This window comes from Scyliorhinus canicula, chromosome 8 (assembly GCF_902713615.1).
Source record: "Scyliorhinus canicula chromosome 8, sScyCan1.1, whole genome shotgun sequence".
NCBI lineage: Eukaryota > Metazoa > Chordata > Chondrichthyes > Carcharhiniformes > Scyliorhinidae > Scyliorhinus > Scyliorhinus canicula.
Window position 1 is genome coordinate 110,792,564 of NC_052153.1, and position 22,374 is coordinate 110,814,937.

At 46.0% G+C, this 22,374-nt stretch overlaps 1 protein-coding gene across 8 annotated transcripts in view; it reads right to left on the reverse strand.

The window, feature by feature from the left end:
- Positions 1-9,200, reverse strand: part of LOC119970441 (AP-3 complex subunit sigma-1) — a 98,019-nt gene extending 88,819 nt beyond the window's left edge. Inside the window, exon 1 of one of the 8 annotated variants that reach the window (XM_038805057.1) lies at positions 8,879-9,195. In XM_038805057.1, coding sequence (XP_038660985.1) covers positions 8,879-8,947 — 69 coding nt within the window. In that variant the 5' untranslated portion in view covers positions 8,948-9,195. Of the gene's footprint in view, positions 1-8,129; positions 8,720-8,878 lie in introns of those variants that run through there. The other 7 variants (XM_038805059.1, XM_038805052.1, XM_038805053.1 and 4 more) reach the window with 7 other exon arrangements.
- Positions 9,201-22,374: the final 13,174 nt, after the last annotated feature.

Genomic DNA, 22,374 nt, shown 5'->3' on the forward strand with positions numbered 1-22,374 from the left:
CTGTCACAGATGGATCTGTCCATGATGTAAGCATGAATAGCAGTAACCATGCAGTCGTCATGGAGACAGTCCTGTCTTCACACTTCATCTTGTGTGGCAGAATCACGGTGTTGAATTGGTTAGATTCAGAATAGATCTAACAGATCAAATCCATGAGTCCTTGAGGCACAGAGGGCATCAGCAGAATTGTATACCAATATAATTTGCAGCCAATTCGCCTGGCATATCCCTTTAACTACCGCTATCAATCATCAAGCCAGGGGAGAATAGAAGAATATTGCAGGAAACAGCAGCATCAGGCATACCTAAAAATTAGGCATCAACTTATTGAGGCTATACCACAACATGCTTGAGTACATCATACTAAAAGCAGAAGCAGCATTCTATAAACAGGGGTAAGACATCCCAGTCAACAGATCGGCTCAACCTCTGTAGTCCTTGTAAATATAAACAAGTAGGCAATGGGGGTCTGGGGTGGGGGGGGCTAGCTGGTCATATAAAGGAAGATAGCTGCTATGGTCGTTGGAGGCAACCATTTCAGTCCGAAGACATTGCTAATTGTATCTGATGCCCAACCACCTGCAGCTCCTTCGTGAATAATCGGCCCTCCATCTTAAGGTCAAAAGTAAGAGTGCTTGCTCATGATTGCAGTGTTTAGCTTTATTTATAACTCGCCAGATATTAAAGCAGTCTGAGCCCACTTGCAGGAATGACCTGGACAAAATACAGGACTGGGATTATCATAGAATTAGAATTTACAGTGCAGGAGGCCATTCGGCCCATCGAGTCTGCACCAACTCCTGGAAAGAGCACCCTACTCAAGGTCAACACCGCCACCCTATCCCCATAACCCAGTAACCCCACCCAACACGAAGGGCAATTTTGGACACTAACGGCAATTTATCATGGCCAACCCACCTAACCTGCACATTGTTGTACTGTGGGAGGAAACTGGTGCACCCGGAGGAAACCCACGGGGAGGATGTGCAGACTCCACACAGACAGTGACCCAAGCCGGAATCGAACCTGGGACCCTGGAGCTGTGAAGCAATTTGCTATCCACAATGCTACCGTGCTGCCCACTAATGATATGATAGGTAGAAAGTAATATTCATACCATGCAACGGTCAGGTAATAAGCATATCTGATAAGAGGGTCTAACCATCTCCCCCAGGACATTTAATGAGATTACTACTGAATCTTTAATCGTCAACAGCCTGGGAATCACTAAAAGCCAGAAACTGAATGGGACCAGCCACATAAATACTGCAGCTACAAGAGCAGGTCAGAGACTGAGAATTCTGCAATGATCAACCCAAGATGGAGCGGGAGCGTGGCACTCTGCGAGCTCTCTCACACAGATCCTCTTCTTACATCTCCTATAACCATATTAATCTCCCTTGTGTTGCCCTTTTACGTATTTTCTTTTCTTTTACTAAGTGATCTGTTTGAACTGCACGCAGAAAAATATTTTTCACTGTACCTCGGTACACATGACAATAAAAAAATCCAATCCAACTTTCCAACTCCCTAAAGCCTGTTCACCATCTACAAGGTACAAGTCAGAGTGTGATGGAATACACCACTTCCCATTTGTCTGGATGAGCACTAAGAAGTTATCTAAGGACATTGTAGCAGCTCGCTTGACTGGTTCTCCATCGACCAGCATAAACTTGCAATTCTTCCAACACCAACACACAGGAGCAGCAGTGTGCGTCTACAAGATGCAGCAACTTACTGAAAATTCTTTTCACAGCACCTTCCAAACCCAGACTCTCCATCACCCGGAAGAAGTGCAGCAGATGCATGGGATACAATCACCTACATATTCCCCTCCAGGTTACACACCATCCTGACTTAGAAACAGGTTGCAGTTCTTTGTCAGTGAATCAAAATTCCAAAACTATCTACATAACAGCACTGTGGGGTTTTACCAGCACCTGCTCCAGTGTAATTAGTGACAATAAATGCTGGTCTTTCCAGCAATGCATGCATCTCATTAATGCCGGTTTTTAAAACTTAATAACAATGACATAAAAGAATCTTCAACATCCACTGAACAGGAGGCATATTTTAAAGTATTATCCATTTGAGGGGAATTCAGAGAATGCACTCCTCACTCACTCAGGTTTACACGGAAGCTGCAGTATAAATATGGCACTAATCAGATACCTGCATTTGGAGTAATACTAATCTTTGCATTGATTACTTTTTATATCATTCCTATTATAATTCTTATAATATAAATGCAATGTAATCCAAGAGATCACAGTAGTTCTGAAATCCCACTTAAAGCAGTTGCTGCAGATACTAAACAAATAGTTTTGAATTTTGAAATAAACCAAAATTATTTGCCATCTGCACAACTGATGCTGTGAAAAAATGCAGACATTGTAACAGAATTCAGCTACTTATTACAGCACAAACTAATTCTTAAATAATTAATGGCTGTTTCAGCCATTGTTGTAATTAACTGGTTTTCTTAACTGTAAAGAACCACAAATGAATTGAACAGATCCAAAACTAACTGATCAGAAGAGAAAATATATTTTTACTATAATTGCAATACCTTTTAAAACCAACTTAATTTTGTGCAATAATCCATCTCAAGCTGCGAACCAAAAATAGGAAAACGCGCCATCATTGATCAAGGAAACCAAATAAGCACCTTTATGATAATTAACAATAGGAATCAAAACCTTTTCCTGGTTAGCCTGGAGCTAAAATCCAGTTATTTATAGAAGCAAATTGTTCAAATAGGTGAGGTCACAGTAAGTGACATTATATAGTTGACAGCAATGCACAGCATCTCCCTATTTGAATTGATGTAATTTCAGACTTAAAGTGAATCGGAGAAAAATTAAGGGCTGAGGAGCATAGAAGCAGAACTCAGCTAAAGTGAACATGGGCAAGATATACAAGGGTATTGGATCATCTGAGAACCTTTGAAACTTCCAAATGTTCTGAATGTTAGACCAGAGAAAACAGCAGAACCAACTCTCCTAACATTATGCTGGAGAGCAACACTGTGCATCAGCTCAAATCGTCCCAATTTCAAAGTGATAATTTGAAATTTAATGAGCTCAGTATTCTAAAACCATGCCATACAACTATTCTCAATCAACTGATAATTTGAATCCAGTAACTTTTACCCAAACAAAAAATAATGTGTATCAAAACAGTAAGGAAATATCAGTTAAAAGTTGTGCTTAATGGAAATGGCTTGGCTCCAAACAAAATGATGATTAGCAATTATTTGAGGAAGTGACAAAGTTAATTGATGAGGGAAGGGCTGTAGATGCCATATACATGGACTTCAGTAAGGCGTTTGATAAAGTTTCCCACGGCAGGTTGATGGAAAAAGTGAAGTTGTATGGGGTTCAGGGTGTACTAGCTAAATGGATAAAGAACTGGCTGAGCAACAGGAGACAGAGAGTAGTGGTGGGAGTGTCTCAAAACAGAGAAAGGTGACTAGTGGTGTTCCACAAGGATCCGTGCTCAGACCACTGTTGTTTGTGATATACATAAATGATCTGGACCAAGGTACAGGTGGTCTGATTAGCAAGTTTGCAGATGATACTAAGATTGGTGGAGTTGCAGATAGCGAGGAGGACTGTCAGAGAATACAGCAAAATATAGATAGATTGCAGAGTTGGGCAAAGAAATGGCAGATGGAGTTCAGGCAAATGCGAGGTGATGCATTTTGGAAGATCTAATTCAAGAGCGGACTATATGGTCAATGGAAGAGTCCTGGGGGAAATTGATGTACAGAGAGATCTGGGAGTTCAGGTCCATTGTACCTTGAAGGTGGCAACGCAGGTCGATAGAGTGGTCAAGAAGGCATACAGCATGCTTGCCGTCATCGGACGGGGTATTGAGTACAAGAGTCGGCAGGTCATGTTACAGTTGTATAGGACTTTAGTTAGGCCACATTTGGAATACTGCGTGCAGTTCTGGTCGCCACATTACCAGAAGGATGTGGATGCTTTAGAGGGGGCGCAGAGGAGGTTCACCAGGATGTTGCCTGGCATGGAAGGTGCTAGCTATGAAGAAAGGTTGAGTAGATTAGGATTGTTTTCGTTAGAAAGACGGAGGTTGAGGGGGGACCTGATTGAGGTCTACAAAATTATAAGAGGTATGGACAGGGTGGATAGCAACAAGCTTTTTCCAAGAGTGGGGGTGTCAATTACAAAGGGTCACGATTTCAAGGTGAGAGGGGGAAAGTTTAAGGGAGATGTGCGTGGAACGCTTTTTACGCAGAGGGTGGTGGATGCCTGGAACGCTTTGCCAGCGGAGGTGGTAGAGGCGGGCACGATAGCATCATTTAAGATGCATCTAGACAGATATATGAATGAGTGTGGAACAGAGGGAAGTAGATCCTTGGAAAATAGGCGACAGGTTTAGTTAAAGGATCTGGATCGGCGCAGGCTGGGAGGGCCGAAGGGCCTGTTGCTGTGCTTTAATTTTCTTTGTTGTTGTTCTATGTCTACGCAATTATTTACACCAAGCATTGAAAATTAAATCAACTGCAAACATCCACAAACATTTGATTTTCACAGCAAACACAGGGAACTCAAACAGCAGTTTTGAGCAGATGTATGCAGTTATATAATTGAATGATTAATAAGAATAAAATAAGACAATAAGTTATGAATTGAGCAGTGACATAATGTTAAAAAGTAGCTGATATCACTGGTGTAAAAGACCTGAATTACAACACAATGTCTCAGACTAAATGGCATTTGTTCGGAAAATAAAGGTAAATATGGATGTTTAATGTTTCTGTGCCTAGAAGGCTAAAACGTATCACAGAATACAGTGCAGAAGAGGCCCTTCGGCCAATCGAGTCTGCACTGACGCTTGAAAGACACCTTCCCTGCCTATCTAGTCCTATTTGCCAGTCCCACTTTGTCCATAGCCGTGAATGTTATGACAAGCCAAGTGCTCATCCAGGTATTTTTTAAAGGATGTGAGGCAATCCACCTCTATCACCCTCCCAGGCAGTGCATTCCAGACCTTCACCACCCTCTGGGTTAAAAAGATTTTTCCTCAAATCCCCCCTAAACCTCCTGCCCCTCACCTTGAACTTGTGTCCCCTCTTAACTGACCCTTAAACTAAGGGGAACAGCTGCTCCCTATCCAGCCTGTCCATGCTCTTCATAATCTTGTACACTTCAATCAGGTCGCCCCTCATTCTTCTCTGCTCCAGTGAAGACAACAGCCTATCGGATCTCTATTCATAACTTAAATGTTCCATCCCAGGCAACATCCTGGTGAATCACCTCCGCACCCCCTCAAGTGCAATCACATCCTTCCTATAATGCCGCGACCAGAATTGCACACAGTACCCCGGCGTGTTTATTCATAGATCTCTGAAGATAGGGTGGCAAAAAAAGTATATGGGTCACTTGCCTTTATGAATCGAGGCATAGATTACAAAAGCAGGGAGGTAATGATGGACCTGTATGGAACTTTGGTGAGGCCAGAGCTGGAGTACTGCGTGCTATCAATATAGAACATAGAATATACAGAGCAGGAGGCCATTCGGCTCATCGAGTCTACACCGACCCCCTTGAGCCCTCACTTCCACCCTATGCCCGTAACCCAATAACCCCTCCTAACCTTTTTGGTCATTAAGGGCAATTTATCATGGCTAATCCACCTAACCTGCACGTCTTTGGACTGTGGGAGAAACCGGCGCACCCGGAGGAAACCCAAGCAGACACGGGGAGAACGTGCAGACTCTGCACAGACAGTGACCCAAACGGGAATCGAACCTGGGACCCTAGCGCTGTGAAGCCTCAGTGCTATCCACTTGGGCTACCGTGCTGCCCAAATGCTTGTATATTTATGGCTGCCATATTATATGTCTAGCTCTGCCTTAAAAAAATGTTTTTGTTAGATTCATACTGGACTAAGGTGTTTGTACTTGTGGGGATTGGCTAAGTTCCAACGGTGCTACTATTGGGCTTAGAGGGGCTACAGTGCGAAGAATAAATAAAAGGTATAGCATGAGGGTGTGGCTTAGCAACAGAAGGCCCTTTTAGGGGAAAAAAGATTTTTAAGTTTAGTTTTAGCTGGAAAAATTGCAGTTGCAGACAGGACACTGGGGAGTGAACATCTCTGAACTCTAGGCTATTGATAGGCACATGGAGTACGGTAGGCTGATGGGTTGTAGATTACTTTGTTCTTAATCTAGGACAAAAGTTCAGCACAACATCGTGGGCCGAAGGGCCTGTTCTGTGCTGTATTTTTCTATGTTCTATATGTTCTACCAAAAGAAAGACTGGACAGGACATGGGAATAAGCAAAGATGCAGGCTTCCTGAGAAACAAGATACAATTCAGATAACCAGGAATTGAAACAGCAAAGCTGTCTTAGACTACTGGAGTTAAGAGAAAAAGTCCAAGGTATTGTTCAGAAGAATTTAAGGACGAGCATGGTGCCACAGTGATTAGCACTGCTGCCTCACAGCACCAAGGACCCTGGTTCAATTCCAGTCTTTGGTGACTGTTTGTGTGGTGTGAAGTTTGCACTTTCTCCCCATGTCGCCATGGGTTTCCTCCGGGTGCTCCGGTTTCTTCCCAGAGTCCAAACATGTGCAGGTTAGGTGGATTGGTTCAGCTAATTGTCCCTTAAGTGTCCAAACACAGGTTGGTGGGGTTACAGGGAGGGTGTGGATGGGGTGCTCCTCAGAGGGTTGGTGCAGACTTGATGGGCTGAATGGCCTCGGTCCGCACTGTGTGAATTCTAGGAGTTAAAGGGACAATTGCAATAACCAGATTTAAAAGAGGAAAGCAGACATCAGAGGTAAATTAAATGCTTGATGCCATTTTAATACAGTCTGGGAATTGAGAGTTAAAGCAATTGTGAACAGCTGGTACAGCAGTCAAGTCAAGGAAATCATAAAGGGGTTGGTGCAAAATCTTTGACTGGATTTGCTGCTAAAAGTAGAGTGCCAGCTTTGTTTAAGAAGTGTCTTTTGGAAAGCCTGAATTGTATTTTGGAATGGAAACCATTACTTGAAAGCATGATTGCAAACAAAGATTTCAAAGCGTGTTCGCTTTTGAAAGTGGAGTTTGGAAAATCTCGTGACAATCATCGAGGGAGGAAGGGGAGGATTCTGAGGAGAAATCCACATTCACTGAGGTTTGGAGTGGAGAGTATTTTTGGCCACAGCCATCTCGTGTGCTTAAAGGGACTGTGTGTTACTGAGACCGTTGTAGTTTAAGATATACTTCATAATCATGTTAATCTTAAAATCGGTGTGTATTTGCTAAACAAGGAGTGGAGTAAAGAAGTACTGTCTCATAATCAATTTCTCCAGGTTTAATAAATGCTTTTTTTCTCATTTTAAAACTAGTTAGCAGGCCTTTTACTCCATTCCTCCACGTTTTAGTAAAGAAAAACATTACAGCCTTTTAAACTAGGGTTCCATTCTGGAATCTTCCTATCTAATTATATCATCTGTTCCAAAAACAGCAGTTGCATAGAATCACCCATCTACTCTGTACCCTGTCTGCATTTCAGCTACTCTCCCTCATGTCAGAAGGTTTTGAGTCCAAATCCCACCCCAGAGACCCGAGCACAAAAGCCTGGCTGACACTCCAGTGCATTACAAAGGGAATGCTGCACTGTCAGAGAGACTGAAAAATGTTAATATCTGCTCTCTAAGTTGGGACATAAAAGATCCCGAAGCACTATTTTGAAGATAAGGAAGTTATCTGTGGTGCCCTAGTCATTCAATCCTCAAACATCAACAAACTCAAGGCCAGATTATCTAACTGTTGTGCTCAAATTGACTGCCATGTTTCCTGTAGTGAAGAAGAAATATCTCATTGGCTGAGTGTTTTGGGACAGTTTAGAGCTATTTTATGTCATTGACTGTGCCAGCAAAGTATCATAGAATTTACAGTGCATTCGGCCCATCAAGTCTGCAACAGGCCTTGGAAAGCACATCCTACTTAAGCCCACACTTCCACCCTATCCCCAGTTTAGATTTGTGAATGGCACGGCTTTGTTTGTAATACTAATTGGGGTCTTCCAAAACACTATTTTGGCAGGAATAATGGAGTAGTATCCTTTTCCAATTCGCTCATAACACAATTCAACATTAACTATTAATGTACCATTGTATCAGACTTTGCTGTCGCTGGGTCGCTCTTCTCACCCGAATTAAAAACCAAACTGGTACAGGGTAGCCACTGTTGTCTTTAAGATCACAGTATCTTTCCAAAATACTCAAGTTCGAAAACTTTTGCCTTCTATAAATTCAAAACCCGCGAGCTAATTTGATCTTCGTTTTCCCTGACCTCTTACGTGTTTTTCGTGAGCTGCTTTGTCAAACAAACCCTTGGTGCAGCTGAGATCTCATTTCGTGCACCTTGGGCTGCTGTATCAAGGGAATTGCTGGCAAGCGGACCTGAACAACAGCATTTCGAAACAGTCTCGTATTCGGTGTAATTCTACACTCTAATGTTTCGAACAGAGTCCTACAGGATAAATTCAGCAATTTTGAAAAATATGCTGCATGCTTTTAAAAAAAATAAATCGCACAAAATAACTTCACGCGCACAAACAATCCTGGGAATCAAAACACGCCAAGTGGGATTTGAGCAGAGTGCTGGAGTGAAGTGGAGAGGCTCTGTTCGTCCCTTGTGATTGCCCAATATTGACGATCACCCTTAAGAGCGCCCGATGCCTTCGTATCCACAGCCCAGGCTGTTCTTGCCGCGAGCCCTGGTTTGGAATGTGGCCTGGAGCGCGTGTACGCGGGCCGGGGGGGGGGGGGGGGGGGGGGGGGGTCACTCTCCTGACGGATCGCACGCGGAAGTTGACAGTTTAACGGCCCCTTTCTGCCGGCTCCCCTCATACTCACATAGCGCTCATAGAACTTGGAGAGGCGCGGCTTGCCGTGGTTGTTAAATATCAGAATGGCTTTAATCATGACGACTGGACTGCTTTTCTCCCGAATCACCGACTGACAGCGGGAAGCGAAACGGAATTTCTCCGAAACATGAACGAACGAACAGGAGAGGTGGAACGGAATCCACGGGCAACTCCCCCATCCGCAAGGCCTTTCATGGCGACGGCGGCCGCGAACGTTCAAGACCGGCCGCAGAAAGTAATTGTGCTATTTCGAAATGCCAACGACCGAGTGGCATGCAGGTGTTATTTTTGGAATGCCTGATTTCCTTTCGAAATAGGAATCTTCAACAAAAAAAACAAATATCTACCTAAATTAGGCAGCGCTTATTCTTCGTTTGGTCAGCTTGCTTAAAGCGTGCCACACAAATTAAACCACAATTGCAGCAGTGGGCTGTACTCTCCTCGTCATTACACTCATCCAGGCTGGATGTGACTTCGTGATCCTCTGAGTGTTGTGTATTGCACGAAGTAAAACTAACAAGTACTCAACTGCAGGCAATTTTATTTACACCTCCCCAAAAGAGAGGCCATATAACAAAATGTTCAGATCTTGCAATACGCAGCGCTGTCCCTGACTTAAAAACATTACAGTAGGAAGTCTTACAACACCAGGTTAAAGTCCAACACATTTGTTTCGAATCACTAGCTTTTGGAGCACTGCTCCTTCCTCAGGTGAATGAGGAAGGAGCCGTACTCTGAAAGCTAGTGATTCGAAACAAACCTGTTGGACTTTAACCTGGATAGCACAATCGCTTCACAGCTCCAGGGTCCCAGGTTCGATTCCGGCTTGGGTCACTGTCTGTGCGGAGCCTGCACATCCTCCCCGTGTCTGCGTGGGTTTCCTCCGGGTGCTCCGGTTTCCTCCCACAGTCCAAAGATGTGCAGGTTAGGTGGATTGGCCATGATAAATTGCCCTTAGTGTTCAAAATTGCCCTTAGTGTTGGGTGGGGTTACTGGGTTATGGGGATAGGGTGGAGTTGTTGACCTTGGGTAGGGTGCTCTTTTCAAGAGCCAGTGCAGACTCGATGGGCTGAATGGCCTCCTTCTGCACTGTAAATTCTATGAAACCTGGTGCTGCAAGACTTCTTACCGTGCTCATCCCAGTCCAACGCCGGCATCTCCACGTCTTAAAAATCTTATGCATTAAAATATAAAATGGTAGATGTATATATTTTCCCAGAATACAATGTGACCAAACAGTTGGTTTGTCAGTACAGAACTTGAATATTGCTGGAAAGAGAGACACGTTGCTGAAGCTTGCTTGCACCCATCACGACAAACGGACGAATGCCAAATTTAAAACTATCATAACCATTTAGCATGTCGGTGCCGTGGTGCCAATCAGCACCCTTTTTATCCTGTATTACAAACAGTTCTGATTAGGGCAGCACGGTGGCGCAGTGTGTTAGTCCTGATGCCTCACGGTGCCGAGGTTCCAGGTTTGATCCTAGCTCTGGGTCACTGTCCGTGTGGAGTTTGCACATTCTCTCCGTGTTTGCGTGGGTTTCGCCCCCACAACCCAAAGATGTGCAGGGTAGGTGGATTGGCCACGCTAAATTGCCCCTTAATTGGAAAAACAAATGAATTGGGTACTCTAAATTTTTTTCTTTTAATGGTTCTGATTAATTGAAATTTGGCATTCTTGTGTTTTTTCTGATCAGTACAAGATGGAAAGCTTTGGTGATATGTCTTTCTTTTCATCAATATCCAAATATGACTAAATACTCATCAACAATACCTCAAAAAATTAACAGGTTGTATTGCATACTTGCTTTTACTGTAATCATAACCAAACATATATGGCTGATACTTCCAGAGTAACTGACATGTTTTTTAAAATGTCCTTAACACCAGAATCTCAATTGTAACAGTGGAAAAGGTTGTGGATTGGGGGAGAGTGGGTTTTAGTAAAATAAGGTTGGAACTGACCAAGGAAGACTGGAAAGAGTTACTTGTGGGGAAATCTACAGAAGAGCAGTGGGGAGGGTACAGGCCCAACATTTTCCCTCTAGGGTAATAGGCAGGAGTAACAAACCCAGAGAACCACGGATTACCAGAGACATTCAGGATCCAATAAGGATTTTAGAAAGTGCAAGGGGAGCAAATCAATTGAGGCATTAGTGGAGTACACAAAGTGCAGGATGGAGTTTGAGAAAGCAATTAGGAGAGTAATTGGGCGGCACGGTGGCATTGTGGTTAGCACTGTTGCCTCACAACTGCAGGATCCCAGGTTCGATTCCGGCCTCAGGTGACTGTGTGGAGTTTGCACTTTCTCCCCATGTCTGTGTGGGATTCCTCCAGGGCTCCAGCTTCCTCCCACAGTCCAAACATGTGCAGGTTAGGTGGATTGGCAAGTAATTAGGAGAGCAATCGGGCGGCATGGTAGCACAGTGGTTAGCACTATTGCCTCACATCGCCAGGATCCCAAATTCGATTCCGGCTTGGGTCACAGTCTGTGCGGAGTCTGCACGTGTCTGTGTGGGTTTCCTCTGGGTGCTCCGGTTTACTCCCACAAGTCCCGAAAGACGTGCTATTAGGTAATTTGGGCATTCTGAATTCTCCCTCCTATTATGGGCCAGATTTTGGGAACCCCAAAGTGTATCATGGAGTTCACTTGACCCACAGGTTATAACAGATTGTGGTATGGGGAGCACAGGGCCCACTCTACAGGAGTGGTACAGCAGAAATGGAAAAATAGTCTTTAAAGCAAAACAATGTTTATTCTATGAACTCAAGTTAACCTTTTTAAAACATACAGTGACATCTTGCTAAACATCTTAGCAACATCAATTCAAATACAACCTCCAAAGAATACAACATTAAGTAATCCTTAAGAACATCCCAAACAACATCCAGAAGACAAAAGAAACACCTTTTAACAGAAGCACATCAGGTTTGCATTCCCTACTGAGAACATTTATAATTCTGAATTCACCAAATGATCAAGAGATAGTCTTTTGATGGCAGAGAGAACAACAGTACACCTGCTCTGTCTGGCTTCAGCTCCAACACCGAAAACAAAACTAAAATACACCCTGCAGCAAACAGCCTGAATCAAAAGTAAAAAGCTGACAGACAGCCCAGCTCCACCCACACTCTGACATCACTGATAAACATCCATTTCATAAAGGTACTCTCACATGACACTCCGTGCACCCGAATAGGAGCCAGAATGCAGCTAAGGGCTTTTCACAGTAACTTCATTGCAGTGTTAATGTATGCCTACTTGTGACAATCAAGTTTATTATTATAAATTGCCCCTTAGAGTCCAAAAGTTGGGTCGGGTTGCTGGGTTACGGGGATAGGATGGAGGCATGGGCTTGAGTGGGATGCTTTTTCCAGGGGCAGGTGCACACTTGATGAGCCAAATGGCCTCCTTTTGCATGGTAAATTCTAAGATTCTATGATTCAAAGAGGAAATATGAGAAAGCTCTGGCTGGTTAAAGTAGGGAAAATAGTATTGGAGGTGTTGGTAGGCTTAAAAGAGGACAAATTCCCAGGTCCAGATGAATTGTGTCCCAGGATGCTGTGGGAAGCAAGGGAAGAGATTGCAGGGGTCTGACCCAAATTTTTAATTGCTCTCTGGCCTCAAGGGAGGTGCCGAAGGACTGGAGAACATCTAATGTGGTTCCACTATTTAGGAAAGGTTGTCGAGATAAGACAGGGAACTACAGACCAGTGAGTCTTACGTCAGTAGCAGGCAAACTATTGGAGAAAAATATGAAGGAGAGAATCTATATCTACTTGGAGAGGCATTCTTTTATCAGGAATAGTCAATATGCCTTTGTCAGAGGGAGCACATGCCTAATAAATTTGATTGAATTTTTTGAGCATGTGGCCAGGTGTGTAGATGAGGGTAATGCAGTTAATGTAGTTTACTGATAGAACCATCAATTCACTAGACACGTGCTGTAAGATATGAACAGTGGTTTTAATCTACTTACTACAGAGCCAGCCTGTTACCCGTTGAACTCTTGATGAACTGCAGGCTGGCTCTGGACAAGGGTATTTATACAGCAGTCCGGGGGGAGGAGTCGTGGGGGGAGCCAAGGGTGGAGCCCTGTACAAACTCCTGAGCATTCCCAAAGCTGCTCCCCCTAGTGGTCGGATATCGCTACTGCGCTTACAATGGTATTGGTAAATACAGTGTGAATTACTAAGTTACATTCACCCCCTGCAAAAAAATCAAGTCCGGCGGGAGTGGTGGTCTACAAAGTAAGTCTGTCCGGTGGTCGAACTATCCGCTGTGATCTGTGGAGCACCGGGGTTGCAGCCTCTTGCGATGGCTGGATGGGTGTTGTGTGCTGGGGTACGATGGCGGACTCCAGGGAGGGTTGTATCCGAGCTTCATACTCTTCTGGTTCGACCGGGGACTGGGGGCGCTGGGGGCTGGCCGGCGCGGGTGCACGGAACTGGTGGAGCGAGCTCGTGGGCTCGGGAGCGCGAGGGGGCGACAGCATGGGGTGTAGGGTGAGGGGTCCTTCTGTGGGGGTAGAGGGGGCGCTAGATCAGGCGGGTGCCAGAACCCAGAGGGATACTGTGTCCTGACGGCCGTCAGGGAACTCGACGAATGCGTACTGGGGGTTGGAGTGGAGCAGGCGCACCTTCTCAACAAGGGGGTCGGTTTTGTGTGCCCTGACGTGTTTCCTCAGGAGTACCGGGCCCGGTGTCCTCAGCCATGCCGGAAGTGAGACCCCCGTGGTAGTGCCCCTGGAAAAAATGGAGAGCCTCTCGTGAGGGGTCTGATTGGTCACTGTGCATAGGAGGGACCTAATAGCGTGGAGCGCGTCTGGGAGGACTTCCTGCCACTGGGAGACTTGAAGCTTTCTAGACTGGAGGGTCAGTAGGACGGTCTTCCAGACCGTCGCGTTCTCCCTCTCTACCTGCCCGTTCCCCCTGGGGTTGTAGCTGGTAGTCCTGCTCGAGGCAATGCCCTTATCGAGCAGGTACTGACGCAGCTCGTCGCTCATGAAGGACGAACCCCGGTCGCTGTGCATGTAGCGGGGGAAACCAAACAGGGTGAAGATGCTATGCAGGGCCCTAATGACTGTGGGAGGTCATATCGGGGCAAGGGATAGCAAATGGGAAACGGGAGAACTCATAGAACATAGAACACTACAGCGTAGTACGGACCCTTCGGCCCTCGATGTTGCGCCGACCTGTGAAACCATCTGAAGCCTATCTGACCTACACTATTCCATTTTCATCCATCTACGATGTTTAGAAAGTAAACGTTCTTGTTAGTTGAGGGGAGTGGCCCTTTGAAATCAATCGCAAGGCGTTCAAAGGGCCTAGAAGCCTTGACCAGGTGGGCCCTGTCTGGTCTATAGAAGTGCGGTTTGCACTCCGCACAGATCGGGCAGTCCCTGGTGACCGCTTTTACCTCCTCATTGGAGAAAGGCAGGTTTCGGGCTCTGATGTAGTGGGCGGGCCGGGTGACACCCGGGTGGCAGAGGTCGTTGTGGATGACTTTCAGTCGGTCAATCTGCACGCTGGTGCATGTCCCGCGGGATAGGGCATCCGGAGGCTTGTTGAGGTTCCAGGGTCGATACTTAATATCGTAGCTATAGGTGGAGAGTTCGATCCTCCACCGAAGAATTTTATAATTTTTATTTTGCCCCTTTGCGAGTTATCAAACATAAAGGCAACCGATCTTTGGTCGGTGATGAGGATGAACCTCCTACCTGCGAGGTAGTGCCTCCAGTAACGAATAGCCTCCACAATGGCTTGTGCTTCTTTCTCGACTGAGGAGTGTCGGAGTTCTGAAGCGGAGAGGGTACGGGAGAAAAATGCGACTAGTCTCCCTGCCTGATTTAGTGTGGCTGCTAGAGCTACCTCTGAGGCGTCGCTCTCAACCTGGAATGGAGTGGATTCATCCACAGCCCGCATGGCTGCTTTGGCGATGTCCTCCTTGATGCATTTGAAGGCCTGGCATGCCTCAGCTGACAGGGGAAATCGTGTGGCCTTAAAGAGTGGTCGGGCTTTGTCCGCATGTTGAGGGACCCACTGGGCGTAGTAGGAGAAGAAGCCCAAGCACCGTTTGAGGGCCTTGGGGCAATGGGGGAGGGGGAGTTCTAAGAGGGGGCGCATACGGTCCGGGTCTGGGCCCAGGACACCGTTTTCCACGACATAGCCGAGGATGGCTAGTCTGGTTGTGCGGAAAACGCATTTCTCCTTGTTATAAGTGAGGTTTAATTTCTGTGCCGTCTGGAGAAAACGGTGGAGGTTGGCGTCGTGGTTCTGCTGGTCATAGCCGCAGATGGTGACATTGTCCAAGTACGGAAATGTGGCCCGCAGCCCGTACTGGTCCACCATTCGGTCCACTGCTCGTTGGAACACCGAGACCCCATTAGTGACGCCGAAGGGGACCCGGAGGAAATGGAAGAGACGGCCATCGGCCTCGAATGCTGTGTAGTGGCGGTCCTCCGGGCAGATTGGGAGCTGGTGGTATGCAGACTTCAGATCCACCGTGGAAAAGAGCCGATACTGGGCAATCTGATTTACCATGTCTGCAATCCTGGGGAGGGGACACGCGTCGAGGAGCATAAAACTATTTATGGTCTGACTATAGTCGACAACCATGCAGAATTTTCCCCCGGTCTTAACGACCACCACCTGAGCTCTCCAGGGACTATTGCTGGCCTCTATAATCCCCTCACTGAGAAGCCTTCGGACCTCTGATCTGATAAATACCCTATCCTGCAGGCTGTATCGCCTGCTACGAGTGGCTATGGGTTTACAGTCCTTTGTGAGATTGGCGAAGAGAGGAGGGGGGGAGATTCGCAGCGTAGCGAGGCTGCAGATAGTGAGTGGGGGCAGGGGCCCGCCGAAGCTGAGGGTGAGGCTCTTAAGGTTACACTGAAAATCTAGGCCTAATAAGAGTGGTGCACAGAGGTCAGTCAAAACGTAGAGTTGAAATTTCGAGTAGCTAGCGCCGCGGATTGTGAGTGTCGCGGCGGTGCGCCCCTGGATCTGGACAGAATGGGAGCCTGAAGCAAGCGAGATAGTTTGCCGCACGGGGAAAACGGGGAGCGAACAGCGTCTTACCAGGTCTGGGTGTATGAAGCTCTCAGTGCTCCCAGAGTCGAAAAGGCATGGCGTGTTGTACCCGTTGATTTGGACCTCTGCCATCGAATTTCGCAGATGCTTTGGGCGTGATTGATCCAGGGTGACTGTGCCGAGTTGCGGGCCGCGTGACGAGCGCCCAGGGAGGTCTTACTCTTCCGATGATTTGTCCGAGCGTGGAGATGCAGGTCAGGCCCGTGGATTGCTCGTGACGGGCGGTGAGGAAGATGGCGTCCAAGATGGCGGCCCTCATGAGTCGCACATGGCCGGCCGCGTGGTGGAGGTTTGCCAAGATGGCAGCCCCCATGGATTGCACGTGGTGGGAGGGGGCGGGGTCGGGGCATAGGCCACAGCGTTTCAGGCCCCCGCGGGCCTGTGGGTGTGGGGAGCGATTACTTTGTGCTGCTGGGGAGTTGGAAGCTGGGGGCCTTTTTGCGAGGCACACTCTCGCGTAGTGGCCTTTCCACCCGCAGCTGCTGCAGGTCGCGTTGCAGGCCGGGCAGTGCTGCCGTGGGTGCTGATTCTGGCCACAGAAACGGCAGGCTGGAGCAGCATAGTGGCTGGCTGGAGCAGCATAGTGGCTGGCCAGGGCAGCATGATGGCTGGGCGGCCGCGTGGCACAGGCCTGGGGGAGTCACTGGTGGGGGGCCCATGATTGGGTCGCGGGGTCCGCGGGGAACGAGGTGAGGCTGCGGAAGGAGACCTCCATCGTGGTAGCAATTTCCACAGTTGTTTCTAAGTCTTGGGCCCCCTTTTACAGCAGTCGTTGGCACACATAATTAGACCTGAGGCCCGCTACAAAAACATTGCGTACAGCAAGTTCTCTATGTTCAGCCGCGGTAACCGCTTGATAGTTACAGTCATTTGATAGATTATTGAGCTCTCTTAAAAATTCGGCGAGTGATTCAGTAGGCCGCTGGCGGCGAGTCGTGAACACATGGTGTGCGTAAACTTCGTTAATGGGCCTTACATACATCTTATCGAGTATCGCTAGCGCTGCAGTATATGGACCGGCCGAGTTTAGTTGCGTAGAGATTCTGTGGCTCACCCTCGCGTGCAGTAGACTTAACTTCTGTTCCTCTGTTGTTTCGGCTGTGCTCGCTTCTGCCAGGTAGGCCTTAAAGCACCGCAGCCAGTGGGAGAAGATTTCTTTTGCCTCTGCATCCTGTGGGTCGAGTTCCAGGCGTCCAGCTTGAGGGCTGATTCCATGATCGATCCTGACTCTTCTTAAGTTGATTAAATTGATGGAACCATCAATTCACTAGACACGTGCTTTAAGATATGAACAGTGGTTTTAATCTACTTACTACAGAGCCAGCCTGTTACCCGTTGAACTCTCGATGAACTGCAGGCTGGCTCTGGACAAAGGTATTTATACAGCAGTCCAGGGGGGAGGAGTCGTGGGTGGAGCCAAGGGTGGAGCCCTGTACAAACTCCTGAGCATTCCCAGAGCTACTCCCCCTAGTGGTCGGATAATGCTACTGCGCTTACAATGGTATTAGTAAATACAATGTGAATTACTAAGTTACATTCACCACATTTATATAGGTTTTGAAAAGTCTTTGACAAGGTCCCACATGGGAGACTTGTAAAAAAGGCAAATGCACATAGGATACAGGGTAACTTGATAAGGTGGATTCAAAATTGACTTAACTGTAGGAGACAGAGGATGATGATAGATGGCTGCTTTAGTGACTGGAAGTCAGTGTCTAGTGGTGTACCACAGAGATCTGTGCTGGGTCCCCTACTGTTCGTCATTTATAGAAATGACATGTGGGGGATAGGATTAGTTAGTTGTGGATGACAGAAAGATTAGCTGGTGGTCAAAAGTGAGGTTGAGCCTCTTGAGTTACAGGAAGATATAGAGGGGATGGTCAAATGGGCAGAAACGTGGTGATTGAACTTAACCCTGTGTGAGGTGACAAGGAAGTATTCAATAAATGACATGACACTGGGAAGTTTCGAGGAATCAAGGCGTGTTTGTCCCCAGATCTCTGAAGGACGAAGGGCAGGTTAATAGGGTGGTGAAAAGGGCATATGGGACACTTGCTTTTATCTTCGAGGCATAGATTAAAAAAGCAGGGAGGTTATGTTGGAGTTGTATAGAACTTTGGTGAGGCCACAGCTGAAGTACTGTGCACAATTGTGGTCATCACATTATAGGAAGGATATGATTGCACTGGAGTGGGTGCAGAGGCGTTTCAGCAGGATGTTGCCTGGGATGGAACATTTAAGTTATGAAAATAGGTTGTATAGGTTTGGGTTGTTTTCCCTGGAGCAAAGAAGGCTGAGTGGTGACCTGGTTGAGGTGTACAAGATTATGAGGGGCATGGACAGGGTGGATAGGGAGCAGCTGTTCCCCTTAATTGAAGAGTCAGTTACCTGGGGACATAAGGTCAAGATCATGGGCAGGAGGCTTAGGGTGGATTTGAGGAAAAGCCTTTTTACCTGGAGGGTGGTGACAGTCCGGAACGCACTGCCTGAGAGGGTGGTAGAGGCGGGTTGCCTCACATCCTTTAGTACCTGGATGAGCCATTCGCATGTCATAACATTCAAGGCTATGGGCCAAGTGGTGGAAAATGGGATTAAGTAGGCAGGTCAGGTATTTTTCATGCGTCGGCGCAGACCCGATGTGCTGAAGGGCCTCTTCTGCGCTGTATTTATTCTGTAATTCTGAGGCCAGTATGCGTTTAATAATAATATAGTACTTTGATAAAAAGTAATGAAAATTATCACTTTTTCTTCTTCCTTCCTACACACATTCAATGAACCTAACTGGATTATTTATCTTTCTGTCTAGATATCTCCTTTCAATTCCATTAACTTGACTTTGTTGTATCAACATCTCTGACTGTGTGAAACCTAAACTTAGACTCTCACTCCACTGAATGGTTGGGACTGTAACAATGATTGACTTGTCTGAATCACATTACTCTTCTACAGTGGATTTTGTGATACCAGCAAACCTCCAGTTTGTTTGTGACTCACTTTCTTTTTGACGTTCACTTTGGGCCGCAGGAGGAATTCAAATGAGAAGCGATTTCTCCTGTACTCCCTTTGTCAGATTTCATCTGTCAAGGAAATGACCTATATGACACAAATGGAGTATCTCAATCTTCGCTCGATATTTGAATGCCCCTAGTCTTTTTACAATAACACTAATCACATACTTCTCATTATCACCTCGGTGGTTTTCACTGTGACCTTCTGGCTAGCACTGAGCTCTCAAAGTTTCATGCCTAGGATATCATGGCACACCTCCACTTTATCTTGCTATTCTTGTACTTTGCTATTGACATGAGGCATAAGCAACTAAACCATGACCGAGGATTGTGTTTAAATACTAACTTGTAAGGTGAACAACCTGTTGTAGACTGTGAGGTTATTCTGCAAGAAAACAGGACATTTTCTAGCCTGTAGCAAAGAGAACCGTGCAAATTACTGCTTAGCTTGTATGCGAGTAAATACTTCTGAAAAGACCTCTTCACAATCTGTACAATTATTTCTAAAGCACCGTTCAATGCTGGGTAATATAATGGTATTAAAGTGTCCTCGACTTACTTCTTATTCAGAAATATTTCAAACTCTTCTGATGTGAACTGTGGGTAATTATCCGATACTAACACCTCTGGCAACTCATAAATTCTCAAGACCTCAATGGTTTTGTCACTTGTGATATTGGGCATAGACTCAACATATTATGCACTTTCTATGGCTATCAATCAAAACAAGGTCCTCTTTCCCTTCCAATTCTATGAAATTGACATGTACTCTATCGCACGGTTTTGCTGTATTTGAACTTGGAATGAAAGGAACCATGGTTGGATCAGTTTTCATTCTGAGACTCACCTCACAACTTTTTACCAACTCTTCAATATCATTACAGTATCTACCTTTGAAAAATAACTTCTTGCTTCTGCTTTTAGATGGATTATACCCATATGCTCCTGATGAAGTTTCTCTCACAATCTCTCTCTAAACCTTAGCAGAGTAATGCCTCTGAAACCATATACTTGACTGCCTTGATCTAAATTCAGTTCATTTCTATGTGTGAAATGCTCCTGCAATTTCTTATCATAACACTCCTGGCCAGCCATTCATGATAATTGAGCACTTTACTAAGCATCACTTTCTTGCATGTTTCTTCAGTAACCTCTATGGAAGTCACTGGCATATTACTTGTGTATGTAAAGTAATTCATAGGTATCTTCGTGGCTAGAAATGAATCAGCCTTCACACAAAATTGGATTGGATTTGTTTATTGTCACGTGTACCGAGGTACAGTGAAAAGTATTTTTCTGCAAGCAGCTCAACAGATCATTCAGTACATGGGAAGAAAAGGGAATTAAACAGAATTCAAGAAAACACATGAGAATACATAATAGGGCAACACAATATATACAATGTACTACATAAGCATTGGCATCGGATGAAGCAGACACGGGTGTAGTGTTAATGAGGTCAGTCCATAAGAGGGTCATTTAGGAGTCTGGTGACAGTGGGGAAGAAGCTGTTTTTGAGTCTGTTCGTCCGTGTTCTCAGACTTCTGAATCTCCTGCCCGATGGAAGAAGTTGGAAAAGTGAGTAAGCCGGGTGGGAGGGATCCTTGATTATGCTGCCTGCTTTCCCCCGGCAGCGGGAGGTGTAGATGGAATCAATGGATGGGAGGCAGGTTCGTGTGATGGACTGGGCGGTATTCACGACTCTCTGAAGTTCCTTGCGGTCCTGGGCCGAGCAGTTGCCATACCAGGCTGTGATGCAGCCCGATAGGATGCTCTCTATAGTGCATCTGTAAAAGTTGGTAAGGGTTAATGTGGACATGCCGAATTTCCTTAGTTTCCTGAGGAAGTAAAGGCGCTGTTGTGCTTTCTTGGTGATAGCGTCGACATGAGTGGACCAGGATAGATTTTTGGTGATGTGCACCCCTAGGAATTTGAAACTGCTCACCATCTCTACCTCGGCTTCGTTGATGCTGACAGGGGTGTGCACAGTACTTTGCTTCCTGAAGTCGATGACCAGCTCTTTAGTTTTGCTGGCATTAAGCGAGAGATTGTTGTCGCTGCACCACTCCACTAGGTTCTCTATCTCCCTCCTGTATTCGGACTCGTCGTTATTCGAGATCCGGCCCACTATGGTCGTATCGTCAGCAAACTTGTAGATGGAGTTGGAACCAAGTTTTGCCATGCAGTCGTGTGTGTACAGGGAGTAGAGTAGGGGGCTAAGTACACAGCCTTGTGGGGCACCGGTATTGAGGACTATTGTGGAGGAGGTGTTGGTGTTCATTCTTACTGACTGTGGTCTGTTGGTCAGAAAGTCAAGGATCCAGTTGCAGAGTGGAGAGCCAAGTCCTAGGTTTTGGAGCTTTGATATGAGCTTGGCTGGGATTATGGTGTTGAAGGCGGAGCTGTAGTCAATAAATAGGAGTCTGATGTAGGAGTCCTTGTTTTCAAGATGCTCTAGGGATGAGTGTAGGGCCAGGGAAATGGTGTCTGATGTGGACCAATCTTGAATGAATGTCTGTATTTACATGATTGGTTGACTTACAACTTTTAATGTTGCACTGATGGCTTAGTTAATCATTCAGTTCTCCTTGCTCAAAGACCACTTTGTGATCTCTTAGCACTTTCTGAATGACAGGCATACTCTTACTGATCCCTACCATAAATAATTTTGTCCAATGCCACATTATTTTCTGAAGCCGTATTTTCTCATCAGGGTGACTGTGTTCCCTCCTATATTACAAATGGCAAGAAATAGGATCATCATCATATTACATCCTAACATTAACTTCACCAAATGCTGGAATAGTATTCCTCAAATTGGAAGCTTTTTAGCTCAGTTGGCTGGACAGCTGGTTTGTGACGCAGAGCAAGGCCAACTGCATGGGTTCATTTCCTGTACTGGCTGAGGTTTTTCAATCTTGCCCCTCGTCTGTGGTGTGGTGAATCTCAGGTTAAATCACCACCAGTCAGCTCTATCCCTCAAAGGGGAAAGCAGCCTATGGTCAATGGTGAAATCAAGGTTTGATGCGAACCACAATGTTTCTAAACACTCTTGCTATGATTGATAGCTCTTCAGCTCTTCAGCACATTAAAAGCAGCCAAGATTTCACTTCCTCTTAGTCATAGCAGAAAGCACCTGTCTGTGGACTAATAAAACTGCCAATCACTGGCTCGTGAAATGTATGGCTGTGTGAATTTGAATGGGAATTTTTCATTCAACGGCTGTCATGGGCTTTCGAAGGAAGCCTCTAACACTTGTAACAGCTTCTGCTTTAAGCACTTTTGTCTGAGGCAGCAGACGTGAGGGAAGGGTAAATGAAATGCAGTAATCCTTCACTGTATTGCCTGGACTGCTCTTCAAATTTCAAGCAGGACTGAC